Below are 22,512 nucleotides of genomic sequence, written 5' to 3' on the forward strand. Positions count from 1 at the left end.
TGTGCTGATCACAACACATCGATAGTACTCCGTGACCGAGGACGCTTTCCAATACATCCATGAAAACAGTCTCAACCGCGACGGGAGGGGAGAGGGCCGGGAGCGGGTGGTGTATGAGGGAGGAGACTTACGATGGCCCTTTCGAGGAAGCTGCCCTAACAATGACCACAAAGCCAAGGGGTACCAAGCATCTGTTTAGTTTACTTATACGATGGTTCACCCTTGATGCTTGCACGCTTAGCCCTCCACTCCAACACAGCTCGAACAATATTTTCTTTTTAGTTGAAAGTGTGCGATGGTTCAGGTACGATCGATCCAGCACAGATGATGTATCTGGCAGTGAGAAGTGGACTAGTGCTTTCTGTGGCCTTGTGTGGTGCTTTATGTGACCAACAGTACCGTGCGTGTCGTATTCCCTTGTTGATTATGCAATGACATGGATTTCTTATTCTGATTAGGAATATTTTTTCTCATTTGTTCTTTAGCAGTTGAGAGCTATGTCAAGTTGCCGCGAATTTACGAGTATGATGATTTCTACACGTGTCGCCAAAGACATACCAATTTCGTTTACTGTGTCAGTGTCAGTACCCTACAGGCAGATACGTCCAATGAGCTGTGGCAAAACATTTCTGTAATTGTCTTAAGCTTATTTAGTTAACGATTAATTTTACGGTAGCTTTTGTGCACTAAGAAAATGGATTCCATTAACATGTTTTGGACCAACAAACAAAAGTCTTAAGTAAAAAAAAAAATATTGTAATAAAATAACTTAAACGAGGTGGAAGTTTACTAATATTTTGTGTACAGTGGAGTTAAAAAGTGGTGATGTTACGAGGTGTTTCGGTAAAATTCTTCACACCAACCTACCGAATTACAGCGTTAGCATTTTCTGCGGTATCGTCATCGACATTTTTCATTTCGATTGATTGAAAATGTTTCACCGTAGTGATATCATCGACCAAGTGCTTGTGCTGCAAATTAATGCCTTGCGAACCGCTTCTTGTGTGACAATGAAATGAGAATGGAGAAGATCAATTCATATTGTTGTTCGAGTAGTACAGTAACTAATTGTGTGCGATAGGATAAGTGTTCTAATGATGTTTCAAATTAGATTAACTTCATGTTTATTTTGTTTTTCTTATATATATTGGTCCTTATCCTGCCATCTGTAAAGTACCTGTGGCCTATTGATGTAAAGTAATATATGTAAAGTCCTGTTTTGATCATTAAACACAATTCGCTTAACTTGTATTTTTAAAAGTTATATTAATGATCTGGTCCGATTGATTGATAGGCCCGGTCCGGTGGTAGAGCTGAAAGTTAAGCCTATAAGAGACAGAAGAGAGATTATTGATTTCATGCCTGATCAAGTGTTTTCTTCTTGACAATACGGCAACGTGCCGTCATACTTAAAAATAAATAAAAAAGGGGTTCTTGTTTAAGTTTTATGGCTCGATGCTGTATCCTCAGTACAGCTTCTTGAGCTGATTTGTACAAATTTCTCAAGACACTTCCTCATCGTTTTTTTTTTGCCTAATCCTGGGCATACCGATAAAGTTTAGTTAATAAAATAATCGTAGTTGTTGCAAATAGACTAGGCTAAGGGTTAAAATAAAAAAAATGTCCATAAATAAACTTACCAAGTTTATTTTATGGATTTTTTGAAACAAATTTTAATAAATTTATAATTTAAATGGTTGTTGCCGGTCGGGGCGGTTCGGTGCTATAGGCGACAGCGACGCCGGTCTTCAAACGGCAGGAACGGGGTTCAAATCCCATCCGGACCGTCCCCCCGTAGTGAGAATTGACTATCCAACTACGTGGTATCGGCAGTCTAGTAAGCCGTTTTGATGGCCGACCTGGCCTTAGAGGTCGTTCAGCCAAGAAGTAGAAGAAGAAGTGTTCATCTGCAGCATGAACCGGTCTTCTCACAGTCTCTTTGCTCCGTCAACGCTTTTAACACTGGGTTTAGTACGAAAAACCAAAACCAATCAACAAAAATTCTAAAATTACGGAAACGTTGCTTGAATGCATAATTCCCTTTGAATCATGTAATCGTGAAAGCATATCAAGATCTCCCCAACGGTAGTGAAATGCACGGAAAAGCTATTACTTTATAGCTTAAAAACTAAACGATTTGTTAGTGCCGCTGCAAACCCTCTCCATGGTTTTCTGACCCTTCTTCTTCTTCTTCTTCTTCGAACATCGAACGGCTTACTAGACTGCCGATAACCACGTAGTTGGTTAGTCAATCCTCACTACGGGGGGACGGACCGGATGGGATTTGAACCTCGGTCCTGCCGTATGAAGTCCGACGTAAGGGTCAGAAATGGGCCGCCCCATTTCTGACCCTTACGAGTATTTATTTCAAAATCTTTTTGACCTAGACTGTTTGAAACTAAACCACATGCTTTTAATGGAACTAGTGAACATTTGACCACGATGACAACGCAATTTTAGTAAACATTTCCCTATCGTGAATATGCAGCACAATCGCTGCACGGTACGAAGGTACGAATGTATGGTTGTACGCAAAGTACGCTGGTTGTTTGCCATCCTCCAAAAAGATTTCTACATATGATCGTCGGCCTAATATGGGTTGATGGGTTTGGCCATTGCCATGGCTGCAGCTGGCAAATAATAGCGTAAAAGTGTATTCAATCATCGTTGGTCTAGTGGTACGTCCATGGACCAACCATGGAGTGTTTGAATACCATCGGTGTGTTTGAAATGCTGCATGTCGCAATGCCAAGGGAACGCTCAAACCCACTTGCTTCGCACCAGCCGTGTGGCTTAAACGAATTGAAAGGAATCTATTCATTTTCACTTTAGGGATATCTGTCTGTTTACGACACCTGCGATCCTCTCCGTGAAGAATGTCAGGTGTAACGGTTGAAATGATCTATGACTGATGCTTAACAATGTGGTCGAAATAATGAGTGATCATTACCGAATCGTTTTGCATAGACTATACAAGTTTGTGCCCAAGTGTTGTAACAGCTAGTGGGTAATATGAGTGCTGCTGAATTGATTGATTGGAATATCGTAAATGAGTATATAAATATTAAAATTTCCCCAACATGTCAGCATCACGCCCTTATGGACGTCTTCTCTAGTGGTTTAATGCGTTAAATATTAACAAAGATGTAAAAAATAATCGCAAAAGGTACTGGTACTGGATAACACGGTTTTCGTCTCTTGCCGAAGAAATCTGACCATCATGTAATGTGTAGCGCTTCTGCAGAGTTTTATAATTTTTGGATTTATTTCAGCGGTTGCTGTCCAATCGAAGAAATTTTCGACACGATCAGCTTGAAAGGGGGTTGTGTTTGAGCAATTATTACGCCGGTGCCGCACATGATCTTCAACATACGGCAAAGCTGGTTGATACTTATCTAAACCATAAAATCTACGATCAATATGGTCTTCAAAGTCATACAACTACGGAATCATGTTGGACAAGAGCAAATTTCGAACAGCGGAGAAGTAAGATTGTATCTACCAAGTGTGATAGGTCGTATGCATATTTAACTTTTGTTCCCCCTTTTTAGCGTTTGGTGACTACATTTTCGGTTGTCTCACACTCATCTTATTGCTCACAGCGCTTTGCGCTACCTGGAGTGATTTCAACGATCGTTCCGATGACTTATTCGTGGAGGCGTTTTCCATACGAAGAAATATCCAACGATTGTTAAAAGCGCCAAAGCCCAATGCACTACCGTTCCTCGAAGGACTTCGTGCGCTTGGGACGCTTACTATACTGATAGTGCACTCACAGCTACCGATGATTCGTATGCCTGTGTGGAACACAGAAGATTTGGAAGCGGTAAGAAATATTGTTAACACTATTTTGACGGATTTTTAATTTTGAACCGAAACACAGTAAAAAACCATAGTATTATTCATAACTTTCATAACTTTGTTTTTGAGTCAATAATAAATTAAATAAGTAATAAGTAAAGTTTCAAAATTCATATGACTCTACTCAACCCGTCATTTTGGCGGATTAGGTGGTTACATAAATAACCATCTAACCTTATTAATTATCCTCGTTTTCTTCGAAAATCAAAGTCATATCAAAAACACATTTAAAGAGAAAACTATTTTTGTGAAATTTGTTGGGTTTCGTTTACCATCTTCTATTGTGTCCGTTCGCTTGGACGGTTCGGAGCGTAAGAGAGCGATCCTCCTAATCGTTAGTCGCTAGTCCCTAATCTAAATGCTCTCGAAGCGATCTCATCTCCTGTCGTTGTCCTAACGATCTCTTCTTTTATCGCCTGATGTGGCGCCGCCTAGCGGCTGCTAGTCTAATCCGTTAACGTCGATAGCGATAGCCGTGAGGAACAGTGAGGGCCACAAAAACGTAGCGCCTTACGCTTAACAACCAGTTTGTGGTTAAACACCACAAATTAATATGTTCGTTTAGTGTTGTACAGTGTTGTTCAACTCACAATTAGTTGTAGTAAATCGATTTAACAAAAAATTAAATACATACTTTCATCCACCCGTCAATTTAACGGGTGTCCGTATCAAAAGTTTCATCAAAAACTCTCACAAACCTAGTGTTAATTTCATGTGATCACATGTTAGGCGATTCGTTGACGGGTTTTATTATTTGTTTTTTTTTTCATAGTGTGTGTTTGTGTGTATAGTTTATGGACGAGTATTATTAATTGTTTTTTTTATTGCGTGTGTGTGTTTTTTATAGCAAGCCAATCATTTTATTTTCCCGCTAGTCAATTCCGGAAATACTCATATGATACAGTTTTTCTTTACGTTGGGTGGAATGGTGTTTGGAATAAGCTGTCTGAGACACTTTGAACGGTCACCATCGTTCAGTTTCATGTACTTTTTGGACAAGCTATTACGCCGTTTAGTCAGGTAAGTCCAACAAATGGCTTAAGTTTTTTTTTTGTTTTATTTTTTATAATTATTTAGTACGACTTAATGGTTTTAGTAGAAAAAATACACAAAAATGTATTCATCATGTTTGAAAAATTTTTCACCAGATTACTGCCAGCATATGCCTTCATTATCATATACCAAGCGACATGGTACAAACGCGTCAAACAAGGACCGCTGGAATACAAGTTTAACGATTTCTGCCTAGAAAATTGGTGGACTAACATGCTTTTTGTGAACAACTACATTCATACCACTCAACCTGTAAGTAAATCAATTTCAATTTTGTTATTTACAAAAGAGCAAATACTACTCAATTCTCATGTATGTTTCCGTTTCCAGTGCCTTCAGTTTAGTTGGTATTTGGGTGCCGATTTTCAACTGTTCCTAATCGGTTCGGCATTGCTCTTGCTGGTTTGGAAGTTTCCCTCAATAAAAAGGTGGTTGGTGCGTTTTATGATTGCGGTGGCACTTTTCTTGCCGGCATACATCATCTACACTGCTTCAACCGCAGCTACGATGACTTTCGACATGAGGTAGCCAATGCAGACAACCATCGCGATACACATTTTCTCTATTCTTTGTTAACTTTTTAACGTTTCTTTCTTCCTATCAGGCATGCATTAGCGGAACTACGTACCTATGATCATTTTTTAAAGTATTACCTTCCATCACACACGAATTTAAGTGGTTATTTCTTCGGCATAATTGCCGCTATGTACTATAGGAGTGTGCTAGCAAGTGGTTCGCAAGCTCAATCTCTACCGGTACTGCAAAAGTGGTTGAGCATATCCTTCGTGGCACTGTTTGGGTTGAATGCTTTCACCACGCTACTTCCATTCTTGAACGTAGATAAACAAAATTCCATCTTCCACGCGATCTACGGTAGTCTGCTGAAATCTTCATGGGGCTGTAGCTATAGCCTTTTGTTTTTAGTTTTCGCACTGAAAGGTAAATCACGTGTTTTGGACGTGTTGTCGCATGGTGTGTTGCAGTTTTTCGCCAAAATAAGCTATTGCGTGTACGTAGTGCAATACTCTGTAATATATGGATTGTATACAAACTTTCCGATTCCTATAGTTTACGGAGGATTCAATCTGGTAAGATGGTCAGCAATTATACATGTAGTGTTTGCATTCGATTCAGCGCATACTTTTTCTCTTGCAGATTCTAATAACGTCAGCATCCTTGTTGATAACAGTCACTTGTGCGCTGCTCCTTTATCTTGCTCTAGAAGCTCCTGTCGCACTGATAGGTAACAAATGGATAGCAATAGTATTGAGGGACTACAGGACTGCACCGTTTGGTAAGATTTCATTTAATTTTGTTAGTATAATACATATATTTATTATGTTTACCTAATTCATTGATGTGATGCATTGCGTTCATTGCAGAAATCGAAGCTAAACATCGAAAACTTCTATAAATGTGTGATCGGACAACACTTGATCACATCGGTGGTATATGAGCATTATCAGTAGAACGATTTTTCACAAGCATTCTGTGTAAAACAAACGAATATTAAGCCTGATACTTAAAAATCCTAATTATATAAGCGTTGTCAGCCCTAGCAGAACCCAGTACAGTAACGCCATTACTCGATCCGGTCACTAAGTGATAATGATTGACGTAGCACTCGGCTGTCTTCGGGTCCAGCCATATCCATTTCCTCCATATCCTTAATCGATCATCAGTGGCTTTTTTTTATAACTTCATGTGAAGTGATAAATGAGTCACACGTGCATAAAACTAGTTTTTAAATAAATGTGGATGTACTGTTGATCATCAGCTACGTGTACGCCACCATAATTATAGAAGTAAGCAACATAATTCACACCAGAAACAAAATAAGTTGTAACAATTCGATCGTATCATAGATGGCTTTAGATGTTGAGTCACAACATTGATTAACCGAAGGTAGCAATTGCACAAATATGTCAAAGCAAAGTTTGTTATAGCAGTAAAGCAAAGAAAGCTGTGTTTAAGGTCGCTAGTATCCGGACACGGTATTGGGTAAAATGATAATGACTGAATACTACTCATCAAATTTACTGAGTGAGTGAAATAAAATAAAATAAATTCAATCCAAATGTATTCTCTCAAAACCATTCCTTCCTTCTCGTGCGCAATAAGTAGAGCTAATAAGCGCACATTTAGACACATCAAATATTGTCCGATCAAATTTGTTTTCCACAATCAATGGAAAACTGTTCGATTGAATATTGCAAATCGTCTAACTTAACAGTTTTCAGAGCCCGGTCCGACTATAAACGACTAAAAAAATGATAATATAGTAAATGTACTTTAAAAAAGCTGATAACGCATAGTAGTATGCTAACGGAGAATTGGAGAGAACATCAAACAGGGAGGGAAGGATCAAGCAGACGTCGTGGTCGAAGATACGATGAGATGTAGTGCCATCCTTGGTTACGACTCGACTGACATAACTAGCTCACCGGAGCCTAGCAAGTGTAATTGTACTGAACGATCAGAATATCACACTACAGCTCGTAGAGCTCGTCGTTGCAGCAGCTCCTCCATCGTACCGTGTCGTATGGTGTCCGTTCACATACGAGGACAGAAATTCTTCTTCTTCTCAACAGCAGCTAAGAGGATTTCATCAGATTTGGACTGAGACTACACAGTTTGTTTCGTCCATCGCGACAGCTATTTTTAGTGGAGATGTTCAGGATCAAGCTGTAGTACGGCCACTTGCCAGCCAGCACCATTGCACGCAGCCCAAGTCGATAGGAGAAGTCTTCAAAGGGACGATTACCTATATGTACATCACCCCAGCGTTAATTAGTGTTTCCGGTGCCATCATCATCGTCATGGTTTTTATCTCATTATTCTCCAACCAGCACTTCAATCTCTATTTCCTCCCACCATTCTCCAACCAAAACCATCAGCTTTATCCTTTGGTAAGGATCTCCTTCTGCTACATAGGAAAGCTGCACACCAAGGATGTCTATGCTCTGGATCTGGATTAACTTATAGAAGAATTGAAGAGCAGACAGGCAACATCTCCCTGACGCAACCTGGGTCAGGCTGTGTAAAACTGGGTCTCGCTGTAAAAAAATGCTTCATCAAAGACAGAGACAAACACCTCTTATCTGCGACATACAGTAATGGAAATCGTATTGAATAATATATTAGTAGCTGTTATTTTGAAAATTGGGCGTTTACTTCGTTATCAATTAAACCTTGAAATAAAAATTACGATAAAAAGATGACTTTTTAGAGCAAATATTAAAAATCAAAACGTCCTATTAAATGCAGGAGAAAAAAATACACTACATTTTTTACAAAATGATATTGATATCGTGGAAAGAATTTCAACATATAAACGATACTAAATTCTCCTAATCAATTCCAAAACTACAAACAAACCAAGATTATGGCACCGATTACCAACTATTTCGCCTCATTCACTCCCTTTTTCAGCAGTTTATATGAAACGGTTCAAACTGTAGTCGTCGCTGGGGAACTTAAGATTTAATTGTTGGTTCGATGCCCGATATCGAAACCAACGATCTGGAACTCATACTAAAGCGTGAAAGGGGCAGGTTCGCTTTTCGCCAACGACTCTAATCGAAAAGTTCCTCAGATGACTTAGAAGATAAAAGATTTTTTAATTAACTAATAATGACATCTAGGGGGCATTTGACTCAGTTTCACCATACAAGCTGAGTCAAAAGATAGAAAATGCGGGCCTGGGACCAAAGTTGAATAACCTCTTATGCAACCTTTTGTCGGTAAAAGTTAAGAATTTCAACAATGGTCACGTGCAGTAGAAACGAACCAGTTTCCATGGACTGTTAGTGAGATAGACTCTTGTCTAGCGCCAAACTGCAGTCTTAGACAATTGGAAGATGACGGCGTTATATCCTTTGCAAGCACAGGTGCCGACGAAATACAACTGGGTTTACGAACCACTCTGGAAGTCTTGCCGAGTGGTCTGAATTCCTTGGTATCAAGTTCTCTGCAACGAAAACTGAGATAGTAGTCTTTACTCCTTTTAGTTTTAGTCTTTACGTTGATACTCAAGCTTAAAAGGCTACAGTACCGCTGTCTTAGACTTGCACTAGAGAGCATGAAATCTACACACTACATGTCCCTAGAAGTGTTGAAAGGAGTGATGTCGCTCAAACTGCGTTTTGAAATGCTGTCGCTTCGCCTTCTAGTCCGTTGTTCAGTATCAAATCTCTTGATATAACCGAGCACACCCGGGATATCGTGCCCTTTCACGGCTCGGAGAAGGAAATCTCTCCCAGCTAAGATGAAAGGAGTATTTTACTTTTAAGTTTATTGTAAGCAATACGGCCTGGCCGTCTTTTATGAATTAAAAAAAATCCCTTCATAACAGAAAATTTTGAAGCGCTTCTAGAGACAGGTTCTAAGAGCAAAATCAAGTAAAAGTGCATCCTAGCGCTCCACAGGCATTACATCGTGCTGCCCTTCCTGAGAACTACAGTTCCATTTTAACAACAGATTTCTCGTTGCGCGTGGAAATTAGGACCATACCGAATGATCTTCGTCCGAGGGTAGTTCCGGGCATTTTCATGAACAAGTATAGTCATTCAGACCAAATAAGCCAGTACTACATTGATGGATTATCCTCTGGGCTTCGGTGTTTTTAGCGAGTCAACCGAAGCATTTTTCAAATTAAAGCAGCCATGTAGCGAGACCTTCGGACCAGTACTTCATCTTCACTAATAGCCTTAGTGCTATTGAAGCACTGAGATCTCCGAAGGCTGTTAAGAGTCAGGATTTCCTTATCATCAAAATCATTTAACTGCAAGGCTCAATGATAAGGCTCAATAGATAAAGCGTTTAGGATCTCGCTAATCTGGGTCCCTTCTCATTGTGGAATTCCCGGCAATGAGAAGACTGACTCACTAACCAAAACAGGCGTCCAAGAAGGCGCTTTTTACGACCGACCAATCTCGGCCAAAGAGTTCCTGCGTTTTCCACAGAAACTTTTCCCGTCTCGCTGGCAGAAGGCAGAAGTCTCGCATGTGGGAGGCACATGAACTCGGGTGTTTCCTTTTCTCGATCTCTCCGCAAGTGTCCCTGCGGCCTTGGTTCGATGGGCTCTCTGTAGACCGGGCGTTCATACGAATGATGTCTCGACTGATGTCGAATAATTTTGCATTGAATGCTCATCTACGGTATATAACTCTGGCTGAGACAAAAGTATGTGGCTGCGGTGAAGGATTCCACGATTAAGATTACCATCTGTGGTCCTGCGTGGAATTTGAAACCGCAAGACCCTTCTTTTTGATCGCAGTCGAGCATATTGGCAGACGACCGGATGCTGAAATTAGAGAAGTGTTGGCTACCGGTAACCTCACCTACATAAGGCTCATCTTCCTATTCGCCAGTGACAACGGCCTTGTCCTATGATTCCGCATCCCTATGATCCTTTCAATCCTTATTCGTTCTCACCATTCCTTTTTTGTTAAATGTTGTGTTGTCTATGTTTTAAATGGATTTTTTGTAGTACCACGGGTGATCCGATGATGGGACAACAGCACTCGGGAGTGATTCCAACACTGAAGTAACAGGGAGGCAGGAGTTATTTACAGTACAGTGTTCTCTAGTCCAGTCCAGTTTTGACACAACGTGTTTGACAGCGTTGGCGTCGGGTTCGGGGTGTTTGGCGGGTTCATGCTCGAATCGCTCTTGCTGCTGCGCGATAGAACTTGTCGATCACTCTTAGATTGGACGTTGACCAGAGCGAACTTGGAATGTCACTTCTGGACTGCACTGGAGAACACTGTACGCAGGCGAATCCATGTTTGTGCTGTTCATCTCATTTTGCTTGTTTGTTGCAGTCCAGACCGAAGCACAATGGTCAACAATAGAACGGCCACAACACCACAATAGCCGGAATTCGGATGCAACCGACCATATGGTTAGTTAGAAGCAATAGTTACAGCAACAGCACCGGACCAAGAATCATCATCATCAGCAGCACCTACGCTCTTACAACTTAGCTACAACCGAGTATGCCCCGGATGAGGCAAATAACAGGGAGGAAATGCCTTGCTAATATTTAGTATATTGCCTATAGTCACCACAGACAATACGACGGTGAGCCGTAATAATATAATATAAATGAAAGAATAAATAGAACGAGCATGACGGCGATGTGCCGTCATACTTAATAATAAATAAAATAGAACAAACATATACCAATAATACTAACAAACCCAAGTTAAGGGGTTTAAGCTCTACTGAACTCATTAATCTAGTGGCAGAACTATACAACAAAATAGTACAATCGTCAACAGGGTTCGCACGAGTAGAAACAAGTTGTTAAAAAACGAGCGGCTTCTTTTGCCTTTTCAGTGTACTGAGCTTTTCTTTATTACCAAGCTCTTGAGATACAATAGAGAGAAAGAAAGAAAGAGCCAAAAAATTAGTCCGCTGTTCGCGCGCGCTAATATTAATTTTCCGATCTTTATCCGCTCGTGATACGTTTTCGAATGAATCGATCGTTCCCTAACTGATCCCGGGGCAGGCTCGTCCTGCCCTTTTCTGATCCTTCTTATTCTTCTATTCTCTTCTATTCTTCTTCGTACTTCCTAACTGACAGGGCGTTGAGAACCTTATAAAGTTTCCAACATTGTCTCCCCAAGTGTGCCACGGTTGAAGAATCTAATCGTCTACAGCCCGTAAACACTTGAAACGTTTAACCCGCCGTAGTGACCCAACCTCTCCTTTATCTTATCTGCGTATCATCTAATCAACTAGAGCCCGTAAACGCTTGAAACGCTTAACCCGCCTTATGTGATGACGCAACCTTTCTTTCTCCTTTCTCTTATCTAAGCTATCAACCGTGGCTTCACTTCCTTTGCCCTGTCAGTGATCGCGTGTGTAGTCCTGTCATTTACGTGTCGTGTACGTATGTGTGTTTGTGTGTCGCGTAGTTGTTTCTTTTCCTTGCTCCGTTGGAACCACGCGGTTTTCTATTGGACTATGACGTCCAAGACTGCTATTTTGTGTGCAGTCCTATCTAACTTCCCTATCCCGATTGGCCGTACCGGTTTGAACCACTTGGTCCGACGAGTAAGAGTAGGTAAGTATTCGGAAACCCATTTCTTCCAGAATAAGTCCGCTGCCTGTTGTGCTGCTCTCCACGATGATCTCAAGGCTGCGGGACTGTCGCAGTAAACGGCTGGCGGTTTGCTCCCATCAGAGCTCCCGAGGAGCAGGTGGTTCGGCGTTAAAGGCTCGGCCGTTTCATCTTCCAATGGCACGTAGGTGAGTGGTCTCGAATTAACGATCAGCTCGATTTCCGTGAAGGTTGAAAGGAGTACTTCATCCGTAGGGCGTTTGGGGAATACACATTGGTTCAACACCTTCTTCACGGAGCGCAACATGCGCTCCCAGCAGCCGCCGAAGTGAGGCGCGCCAGGTGGATTGAACGTCCATTTCATTCGCGGGCCACAAAATTCCGTCATCAACGCGTCGTGGTCAACCTCCTCCAACGCTTCCTTCAGTTCTCGCGAGGCCCCGACGAAGTTTGTACCGCGATCGCTGAATATCTCCAGTGGCATACCGCGTCGAGCGATGAATCGTCGAATCGCCAGTATGCATGACGCTGTGGTGAGGGATGCCGCTATCTCGAGATGGATGGCTCTCGACGTGAGGCAGGTAAGTAAAACTCCCCACCGTTTCTCGACTCTGCGGCTGACGGACACTAAGAACGGGCCGAAATAATCGATACCTGTGCACGAGAAGGCACGCTGAGCAAATGCGACACGCTGTTGCGGTAGGTTACCCATTAGCGGTGGTTCTGGCATCGCGTTGTGCACCCTGCATCTCTGACAGCTTTTCCTCACACGTTGATACTCTCCCAGTAGCTTAGAGATGTGGTACCGCGTCCTCAGTTCGCTCAAGACCGTATAGTGATTTGCGTGCTTGTATCGCTCGTGATACTCCCGAATTATTAGATCGGTCCCATAATCTTGTCTGGGAAGAATGATCGGGTTCCGGGAGGATTCGTTGATGCCCGAGCACGCCGTCAACCGTCCCCCCACTCTCAGTATCCCTTGGTTGTCCAGGACAGGTGAGAGGTTGTAGATGCTGCTGTTTTTCTCGATCCCTTTTCGCCACGGGTGTCTCTGCGTCGATCGTTTTTGCAGACTAGCGATTTCCCTGCCATAAGCTCTGCGCTGTATAGTCCGGATCAACACGTGTTCCGCTTCCGCCAGTTCCTCTTTTGACAGCGGCCCAATCACCGTACCTTCCTTCTTGATGCGGCGACGGCTGTTCGCCACGAAGCGAATCACGTACGCTAAGGTCCGTAGCGCCCTATTCCATTTCGAGAACCGCTCGAGGAGAATAAGCGGTTCTACGGCCTGATGATGGTGAACAGTCCTTCGAAGTTCTTCCGTAGTGTCTCGTTCCATTGCGATGCGAGCAGGCCACGCATCCTCCGATTCCCACAGGAACGATGGTCCGCGAAACCAGCGCCCTTGCGCCGAAAGGTCCGGCGTTTTTGTCCATTTGGTTCCATCGTCAGCTACGTTCATCTTCGTGGGTATCCAGCGCCATTGTTCCGCATCCGTGATTTCAAGCAGCTCACCAACCCGAAACGCTACGAACTGATTATACCGCCTGTGGTCCGAGTAACCAGCTCAGCACGTTGCGTGAATCGGCCCAAAATACAGTGCGACGTACTCCCAGCCGGTGGCTACGACGAATGGTGTCCGCTAAACGCGCTCCTAAGACTGCTGCTTGCAGTTCCAGCCTGGGAACAGATAAGAATTTCAGTGGAGCTACACGCGTTCTCGAACCTACCAGGGCGCATTCTACACTCTCGCCCTCTTCAAAGCGAAGGTATGCTACCGCAGCCATCCCGTTTTCGCTAGCGTCGCAGAATATGTGCAATTCCCTTTTCGCACTCGTCGAGCAAAGATGCCGGTAACATCTCGGTACTGTCACTTCCTTAACCGCAGGGAGTACTCGCAACCATGCAGCCCATTTTTGCGCTATTTCGCCACCCAATACATGGTCCCAGCTGTATCCACCACGCCAGACTTCTTGGAGTAAGACCTTAAGGTACATTATAAAGTGCCCCAGGAATCCCATCGGGTCGTAGAGACTCATCTGCGTTCTTAGAATCTCCCATTTCGTAGCGGGTCTTTCACCAGCTAGCAGATCCTCATCGTACTTTGGGGAGAGGCGGAACGTAAATACGTCGGTTGAGGTATTCCACCACATCCCTAGAACCTTTTTCGCTGTGGGTTCGTTTCCCATCTGAATGTCCTTTCCTTTCGTCGGTTCTTCTTGTACAGAGTTGATTACCGCCTCGGTTTCCATGCTGGCGAGCATATCGTCCACGTAGTGTTCTTCTTCTATACATTCCACCGCTCGTGGAAACTCCTTCCGGAAACGTTCCGCATTCCGGTTCTTCACATACTGTGCGCGAACAAGCTGCCCCAAACGTCATTACGGTGACTGCATAGACAGCAGGATCCCCGTGTGGATCGTCGCCGTACCAGAAGATCATTTGGCTGCGTTGATCTTTTTTCTTTATGCCCACACGATGGAACATCTCGCGGATGTCTCCAACCACCGCAAAGCGAAACTCTCTGAAGTTCAGTAGGATTGCAAGTAATCCAGCCAGCATATCCGGTCCAGTAAGGAGAAAAGAGTTCAGGGAAACGCCGCTTACTTTGGCTGCCGCATCGAACACCATGCGAATCTTGCCGGGTTTATTCGGGTTCGTCACCGGGAAGATGTGTAGATACCAGTCATTTTTGTGCCTCTCCGCCGTTTCCGCGCTGCTTAACCGCCGTATGTATCCTTTCGCTTTATACTCTTCCATTTTGGAATTCACAGCACCAGCTAAAATTAGATCCTTTGACATTTTTCGTTTTAGGCATACATACCGCTTCAGCGCTGAGGTTTTGTTGCAAGGTAGTTCAACGCTGTCGTACCGCCATAGGAGTCCGGTCTCGTAGCGCTGTCCGTCGAAGGTAGTCTCGCGCTCCAGTATAGCGAGTGCCCTTTCGTCGTCCTTAGATCGCAACGGCTTTACGGACTTATCAATGCCGATCGATTCCAGATCGAAATATCGTTTCACTGCGGCGGTAAGAATATCGTCCGGCGCAGCGTTACACGAACACACATGGAATGAGTTCCACGTGGATCCTGGTGCGGCACTCGCAACCGAGCAAGGACCGTAAACAACCCATCCCAGGCAGGTTTTCGAAGCGACTGGCTCGTCACACTTCCCATCCACACTCTTCAACGCTCGGGTGATGTTGCAGTTGTCGATGCCTATGAGGACACGTGGCAAGGCACAGGCGTACGACATAACGGGAAGACCTCTCAAATGCGCATAGCAGCCAGCCAGTTGAGCCATGTTAACGGACTGCGTTGGAAGGGCAAGCTCCTTGACGGTATGGACCTCAGTCAGTTCGTACAGCGTTTGCGACTCGTTTCGGCCCGATATGCGAACTGTCAATCTAACGGAATCCTTTTCTTCTCTTGTTACCTCTCCCGTCCATTGTAGACACAGCGGGTGCGGTGTTCCGCCGATGCCTAGTTCCTGCAGGAGTCCGTGTTCCATGAAGGTGGATGTAGACCCGTCATCCAAGAAGGCGAATGTGTCTACATGTCCGTTGGGTCCATACAGTGTCACGGGCACGTATTTCAGGAGCGTGCTATCCTTCAGTCCTGAATGGGTGAGAACTTTAGCAATGCTAAGATCTACTCCCTTACCTGAGTCGGCTCGAGGATCGCGCTGGTCGGGGCTAGCAGTTTTCCGTTCATCCAGGTGGAGCAGCTCGTGGTGCTGCATGGTGCATCCGTTTACGCCACACGGCGTCTTCGCACTGCATCGACCTCCGTGGTACCCGAGACATTTACGGCATATCCTGCGCTCGTTTATGAAGGCCCTCCTGGCGGTAACCGTTGTTCCTCGAAACCGCTTACATTGCGCGAGAGATGAACAGTCGGCGCCGCACAGAAGACAACGGGGCAGCAGGGCTGGCGCGTCGATTGACGAAGTTGGGTCCTTCTCGCCTGGGTCCTCTCTCAGCAGAACCGTGGTGTTGCAGTAAGCTGGGTGAACATGCCCAGTACCAACAGGTTGCCGTCGATCGGGCTGCACTGATGGAAATCGCTGAGGCTGTCTACGCGATGGCTGAGCTTGAGGTTCTGGCTGTCGGCGATTCTGGTCGCTGCTGCTCGTCACGGGGGTTACATCAATAACGCCGCAGAGATCTTCCACGAGATCTCCGATCCATCGGCCAAACTCTACCAGCGTAACCTCCGGTAAGTGTCTCCTAGCACGCGCCCAGTCAATGCATATGACGGGTGGCAGCTTTCTAACCAACTCTTTTAGGAGGGCTACGTCGTACATGTAGCCTCGTAGCCCGGACGCCGTCATCGCTCCCACCAAACGCTTCACTGCGAATCCGAAATCCACTACCGTTGTCAACCTGTCAACCTTCGGGGGTGCCATCCTCCTGATCTTCTCGATCATCGATTCGACGATCAAATCGGGTCTTCCGAAACGCGCGTGCAGGGTTGCCATAGCCTCCTTCAAACCACCCGGAAAGGACAAAAGGTGTCCCACAGCTTCGAGTGCCGCTCCTCTCAGCGCATGCTGCAGGCGGCCGATGTCTTCATCATCCGTGTAACCGCAGGAGACGTTGGTGCGGTTATACGTCGCTATAAAAAGCGGCCAGGCTTCCACGTCTCCTGAAAACATCGGCAAGTCGCGGGGCACCGGTTGGCGAGCCGCTATCTGGCTCTGGCTGAGCATTGTGGCACCAAGATGTGACTGTGTAAATGCGGGTTGTGTTGATGCAGTGTGTGGCGGCAGTGTTTGGGAATATGTGGTGTACGGCGGTAGTGTGTGTGTATGTGCTGTGTGGCCTACACAGCACGGTAGTGTCGCGCATCCTGGTTGTGTCGCGTATCCCTGGTGCGTCGCGTATCCCGTGTGTGTTGCGTAGCCCACATGTGTCGCACAGTGTGTTGGTGTGTGTGTCGCGACGCTACCCTGGTTTGTTGTGTTTCTCGGTAGTGTCGCGTGTGCTGATGGTGTCGCGCCGTAATGCCCGAGGTCATGACCTTTGGCCCCGACAACGTGACCTCGCGAGAAGCCATCTCCATGCAGGTCAGCCGCGCGCACGGACTCGTCGAAACCGCGCACCCACTCCGCGAATTCGGGATAACGCGTCCCCCCAGTGCTGCAACTAGGACGCTGAGCGATGGACGATGCGCCATCGTTGTTTTCGGCGTCCATCAGCGTCTGCATCTCGCGCTCAAGCTCCTGCAAACGCGTTCTCCGCGTTTCGCGGGCCTCTTCGTGGCTCACCTGTGTTTGTTCGGACGATGCTGCCGTGCTTAGTGCAGGGATGGTTACGCTCCTCAGGGTGTTTCCTCCCGACGATAGAACTCGCCGTGCTCCCGGAGTTGATGATAATCGGGTTGCCCCGCCGGAAACGTTTCCGCTGTCCTCGCGTTCCATCTCCGGACTCGCCACTAGAGTATCCTCTGCTCGCGGTATACGACTCGCTTTACTCTGCTCCATTTCACTTTACACTTTTTCTCACTCGCACGCCTAGCTTACTATACTTTCCGCTCCGCGAAACAAGTGTTACCAGTGCAAGTAAAATTAGCGTCACTACTTTCGTTCACGTTTCTATTATCGAAGTCGGATAATTTTTTGGAATGTTAAAAAACGAGCGACTTCTTTTGCCTTTTCAGTGTACTGAGCTTTTCTTTATTACCAAGCTCTTGAGATACAATAGAGAGAAAGAAAGAAAGAGCCAAAAAATTAGTCCGCTGTTCGCGCGCGCTAATATTAATTTTCCGATCTTTATCCGCTCGTGATACGTTTTCGAATGAATCGATCGTTCCCTAACTGATCCCGGGGCAGGCTCGTCCTGCCCTTTTCTGATCCTTCTTATTCTTCTATTTTCTTCTATTCTTCTTCGTACTTCCTAACTGACAGGGCGTTGAGAACCTTATAAAGTTTCCAACACAAGTAATAGTATAATTATTTAAAATAATTGTACATGGAAGTGGAACAAAAAATAAACTGCACAGAACATGGAAACAGACAAAAAATAATTTGTAAAGGGCACGAGCCACGAAAGATTTCAAGATAATGAGAAATTCTCAGGAAATTTTCTCAACATGTGATTGTTTTTTGAGAAACTGACCCGTACACCAGCTACTTACACGGGGCAACGGAGAAAAAGCTGAAATAAGAATTTTTAGATTTTTTGAAAGTTTAACATCGATTTCAACAGTTCGACATTTCTTGTTTAAAGAAAGGGGCGCAATTCAATGAAAAAAACTGTTCCAAATCCTAGTAATAATGTCGCTATGTCGTAGCGACATCGTAGCTTAGACTATAGGATCAGATGGTCTTGGTGCATCACACAGGAGGTGAGGCGTTTGATCCGAGAATGTCAGTGGCAGAAATAATTATGCGAGTAACAGGAGACAAAACCTATCAGTTGTGCATTAAAAGGTATGTTAAATGGTTGTAAAATTTTGTTAAGAATAAACAGAATAACGGCTTATGGACGATGGATTCTTATTTGTTGACAGCGCTCAAGGAATGGCGCTTAATTCGAATCGTGGTGCAGAGGACATTATCACTAACGAGAACTTGCTCATTCACTTCAACAAAATTAACAATAGGTAACCAAACCTTCATATGCAAAACTGTTATCAATTGAGCATAATCATATTGTGAAAGAATAATGAACTCAACTGAAAGCTCAGATACGACAGGATGACTTTGAAAATAACAAAAAGATGGAGATCGTTCATTGAAGCATTCTAACTGCTTATAAAGTTAGCAACCTCAACCATATTGACCTATTCCCTTGACAGCATTTGCTATCATTTTCAACAGGAGAACAATAAAAACTGTTTCTCTCCACCCTGGAGGAGTTACATACCTTGAGATGCTACCACGTGGCCAAGCGTATTCGTCGATGCGTAACAGTAAATCACCCCAACGCGTAGACACGTGCATCCTGTCGACGCCAGCGAACCAGCAATCGTCAACCAACGTCTTAAGCCATCCACCAGTTGACCAACCGATGTCAGCAACAAGTCAACAGCTTGACCAACGTGAGAAAATTGTACTTTTAAACCGCAAATAAACTCTAAAAAAAGTGTCGAACTGCATTATATACATATATGCAGGGCGTTCGGAATAATTTTGACAGTAACCTACGGAGAAAGAAAATAAAATTTATGGCAAAATTAATCATCGGGGAAATTTTTTTTTGTTTTAGAAATAGTAGCTTACCATGTATTTTATTCATTTTATTCAAAATATCCGCCCTCGGCTTCTATTACGGCCTCCACCCGTCTCCGGAACCGGGAACAAGCCCTGGCGACAGTTTCGCGGGGTAGGGGCGCGAAAACGGACCTGAGCTCCGCCTTGGTGTTGCTGGAGGTTCTGTTGGTGTCCCGTTCCACCGCGTCCCACAAGAAATAATCCATTGGATTAAGATCCAGGGAGCTGGGAGGCCACACATTCGGCGCGGTGAAGTCGGTGAAATTGGTCGCCAACCACTTTATCGTTTTGGAGGCTGTATGGCACGGAGCGGAATCCTGCTGGAACACGTACGGTCTACAATTGGCCACTCTAGTGATCCAAGGTTTTACGACGGTGTCCAGCATGGAAATGTACCCGTCCGCGTTCAGCCTCAGCCCCTGCTCGAAAAAGTGGGGCGGCATCACGTCCCCTTCCGATGACACGCAGGAAAACACCATCACCGTCTGGGAGAACAACCGGTGGCCGGGCAGTAAGCCAGCCACCGGTTGTTCTGGGTGTTAAACGTGTCGGCGGTTGTCGCGTCCGGCGCGGATCATCATGATGCATGTGATCCGCTTCCACAATGTACTCTTTTTTGGCATTTTTTTTATCACGGAATGTTTTCGCTGCTTGTTCCGTACACTTTTAGTTGACGAATTACGTATTGGTTGTTTTCCTATGCCAACTCCATCACGAGATATAAACAAAAATGTAACTGTCAAAATTATCCCGAACGCCCTTTCTACACTGCTTTGTTTAGGGGTGTTTTCCAGTCATTTTCGGCTTTTTTTGGCACTTTTTCTACTCAACGCTGAGAAGTCAAACATCCGCATCCGGTAAATATGGAGTGCTTGAATGGTTTCTTTTGGCAGTTAGTCAACTGGAAAACATGGGAAACCTGTGTTTCACGCACTTTAGGGTCCATTTGGATCTCAACGCACGTTAGCAATAAACGGACAACTCTAACACCTCACCTCATAAAGTTAGACCGTTTATTGCTGGAAGGTGTGCCAGTGTGCCACCTTCTTCTTTTTCTTAGCTTTACTAAGCTTGGCATAGCGGCTAGGTCATGCCTTCCAACCATTTAATGATTTACAAGAAATATGGATACCACGGTAGTTGGACAGTCAGTCCTCACTACAGGGGAACGGTTCGGATGGGATTTAAGTTCCTGTCCTGTCGTGTGAAGACTTTTGAATTTGTGATATAAAGATACCCAACAGCGAAATGCTCGCAATTGCCGAGTAACGAGTTATTGTATGTACCGTACCGCACGGTAACTGAGAAGGGGCCACCTCGTAGAAAAAACTAAATCATGGGAGCGCCAGCAATGTCTGAGTGATTTTTGTGCACTGAAAAATTATTAATTAAACGAAATTAGTGTTTGTAGTGTAGTGGCGCTCAAACACGCCAAGAGCGTTTGCATCCTCCGCACCGGGCGAATCAGTGTGCGATATATCTCACATGTCGTACGGTCTCGATGTCTTCTAGATCTCAGCACACGGTGAAGGCCGTAGTAGGCACGATTCCCCTGAACAATGCGTCTCCGGATTTCGCTGCTGACATCGTTATCCGAAGTTAAGACAGTCCCAAGATAGCAGAACTCCTCTACTACCTCGAGGTTGACGCCATCGACTAACACGCTGCTTCCCACTCGGGCTCTATCACAATCAGAGCTTCCGGCAACATTTCGTCTTCGTCGCATTGATCATCAATCCAACTCTTGCTGCTTCACGTATCAGTCGGGTGTGCGCCTCACACCGTCATATGTAGAGTATTTAAAGAGGTTTACTCAAACTTTGACTTCAGTACCTCGATAAAGACCTTTCAGAACGCGAGGCGAACGCGTTGATAACTCGATTCGATAATTCAATGCATAATTTATTTAGATAATAATAACATAACACAACGATCAAGTTCAATTCAAACTTTATTATCTTTTTAACAGCAATTCATTACTCTCTGTGTTTGCTCATTTCAGTCTTATCTGATGATTTCCGATAAAATAAAAACCATAATTCAGTAATGGAGTACTTTGTAGCGATACGTTGAACTGAGAATAGTGATAAAAATTCACGGCGGTAAGAAAAAGTTTTGCATTTTCTTGATTTCAATTTGTATTTGTTTTATTCAATCTTGCTCTTTATTGTTTTAGTTTTGCATCTTTTTTTTGATGGTTGAGGAGCTGGATAATTAGATTTTGATTAACGTGTTATTCGTCAAAGAAACAACGAATATCTATTCCCATCTCGTGCGAATCGCTTACAAAACTGAGATACTGTCCGATAGTACAGGTTTGCATCGGAAACACTGGTTGTATGTTTTTAAATGACAAAAAGAGTACTCGCGCGTTCTAAACCAATGTGTATTATTTTTTCATTATTAATTAGAGGAAATACGAACGAACAAGTCTGTATTCTGCAGTAATTGAATTGAGCATTCAAAATAAAATAGTTTGCAATCTTTCATCGAGAAGGTATATAACTAAGTGTGTTCGGTAACACTTCATTAATGCTTCGAATTTGTTGCCTGAATCTAACCTGAACTAGTCGGTCATTCAGCATGGGAGGAATTGTTGTGGTTTTGAACCCAGATTTACTATAATTTGGAGTCGTTCATGATGGATTATAATCGTTATACGGCTTAAATAACTACTGCTACTGCTACCACTACTAAACGACTACTAAATAACTGAATACATTTGATTGTGACACAAAAACATTCCTTTTCAATCTCTTACTATACTCTACCACAGAGATGTCAAACTCATTTCAACTCGCGGGTCACATGGAAAAATATTACACCAGTTTTCTGGTTCTGGTGATTTCATGAGAACAGAAAATTAACTATAAGTGTGCATATAGCATACACCCCGCATGCAAGTGGGTGGCATGTTACTAAATGTAAAATGAATTAGAATTAGATATAAAACATGCATGTAATGATGTTTTATTTAATTCTCAGTCAAAACGATACTCTCGATAAAAGATCTTTTCGCTATTCCTTGACATGCGACCCGCAAATCGTATGGCGCGCGTGCTCCTCTAATGGAAGATTACTGTAAAATATGTTATTCTACACAAATTTGTGCATTTGGGCAAGTACACGATGATAATATCTCTACAGATCAATGCATTATGTATCCTGTAGTACATTCGAGCTTTGCTATTTCTTTAATATATAAGAATGGTATCAAATCTTCTCGTAGCTAAATGATTCCATATAATTTTTTATGGGTGGTTTAAACTGACTGTAGCTCATGCATAATTTTCGTAATTTCAGCTTTAAAAAACGCA

The 22,512-nt window shown here is 44.0% G+C and overlaps 1 protein-coding gene across 1 annotated transcript; it reads left to right on the plus strand.

Moving 5' to 3' along the window:
- The first annotated feature begins 327 nt into the window (after positions 1-327).
- LOC126560705 (O-acyltransferase like protein-like) lies at positions 328-6,383 on the plus strand. The gene is made up of 10 exons (XM_050216663.1): positions 328-400; positions 489-631; positions 3,273-3,486; positions 3,552-3,826; positions 4,709-4,881; positions 5,010-5,166; positions 5,245-5,438; positions 5,519-6,002; positions 6,070-6,177; positions 6,297-6,383. The coding sequence occupies exons 1-10, from the start codon at positions 328-330 to the stop codon at positions 6,381-6,383; spliced, it is 1,908 nt and encodes a 635-aa protein (XP_050072620.1).
- Positions 6,384-22,512: the final 16,129 nt, after the last annotated feature.

This window comes from Anopheles maculipalpis, chromosome 3RL (genome assembly GCF_943734695.1).
Source record: "Anopheles maculipalpis chromosome 3RL, idAnoMacuDA_375_x, whole genome shotgun sequence".
In the NCBI taxonomy this organism is placed as follows: domain Eukaryota; kingdom Metazoa; phylum Arthropoda; class Insecta; order Diptera; family Culicidae; genus Anopheles; species Anopheles maculipalpis.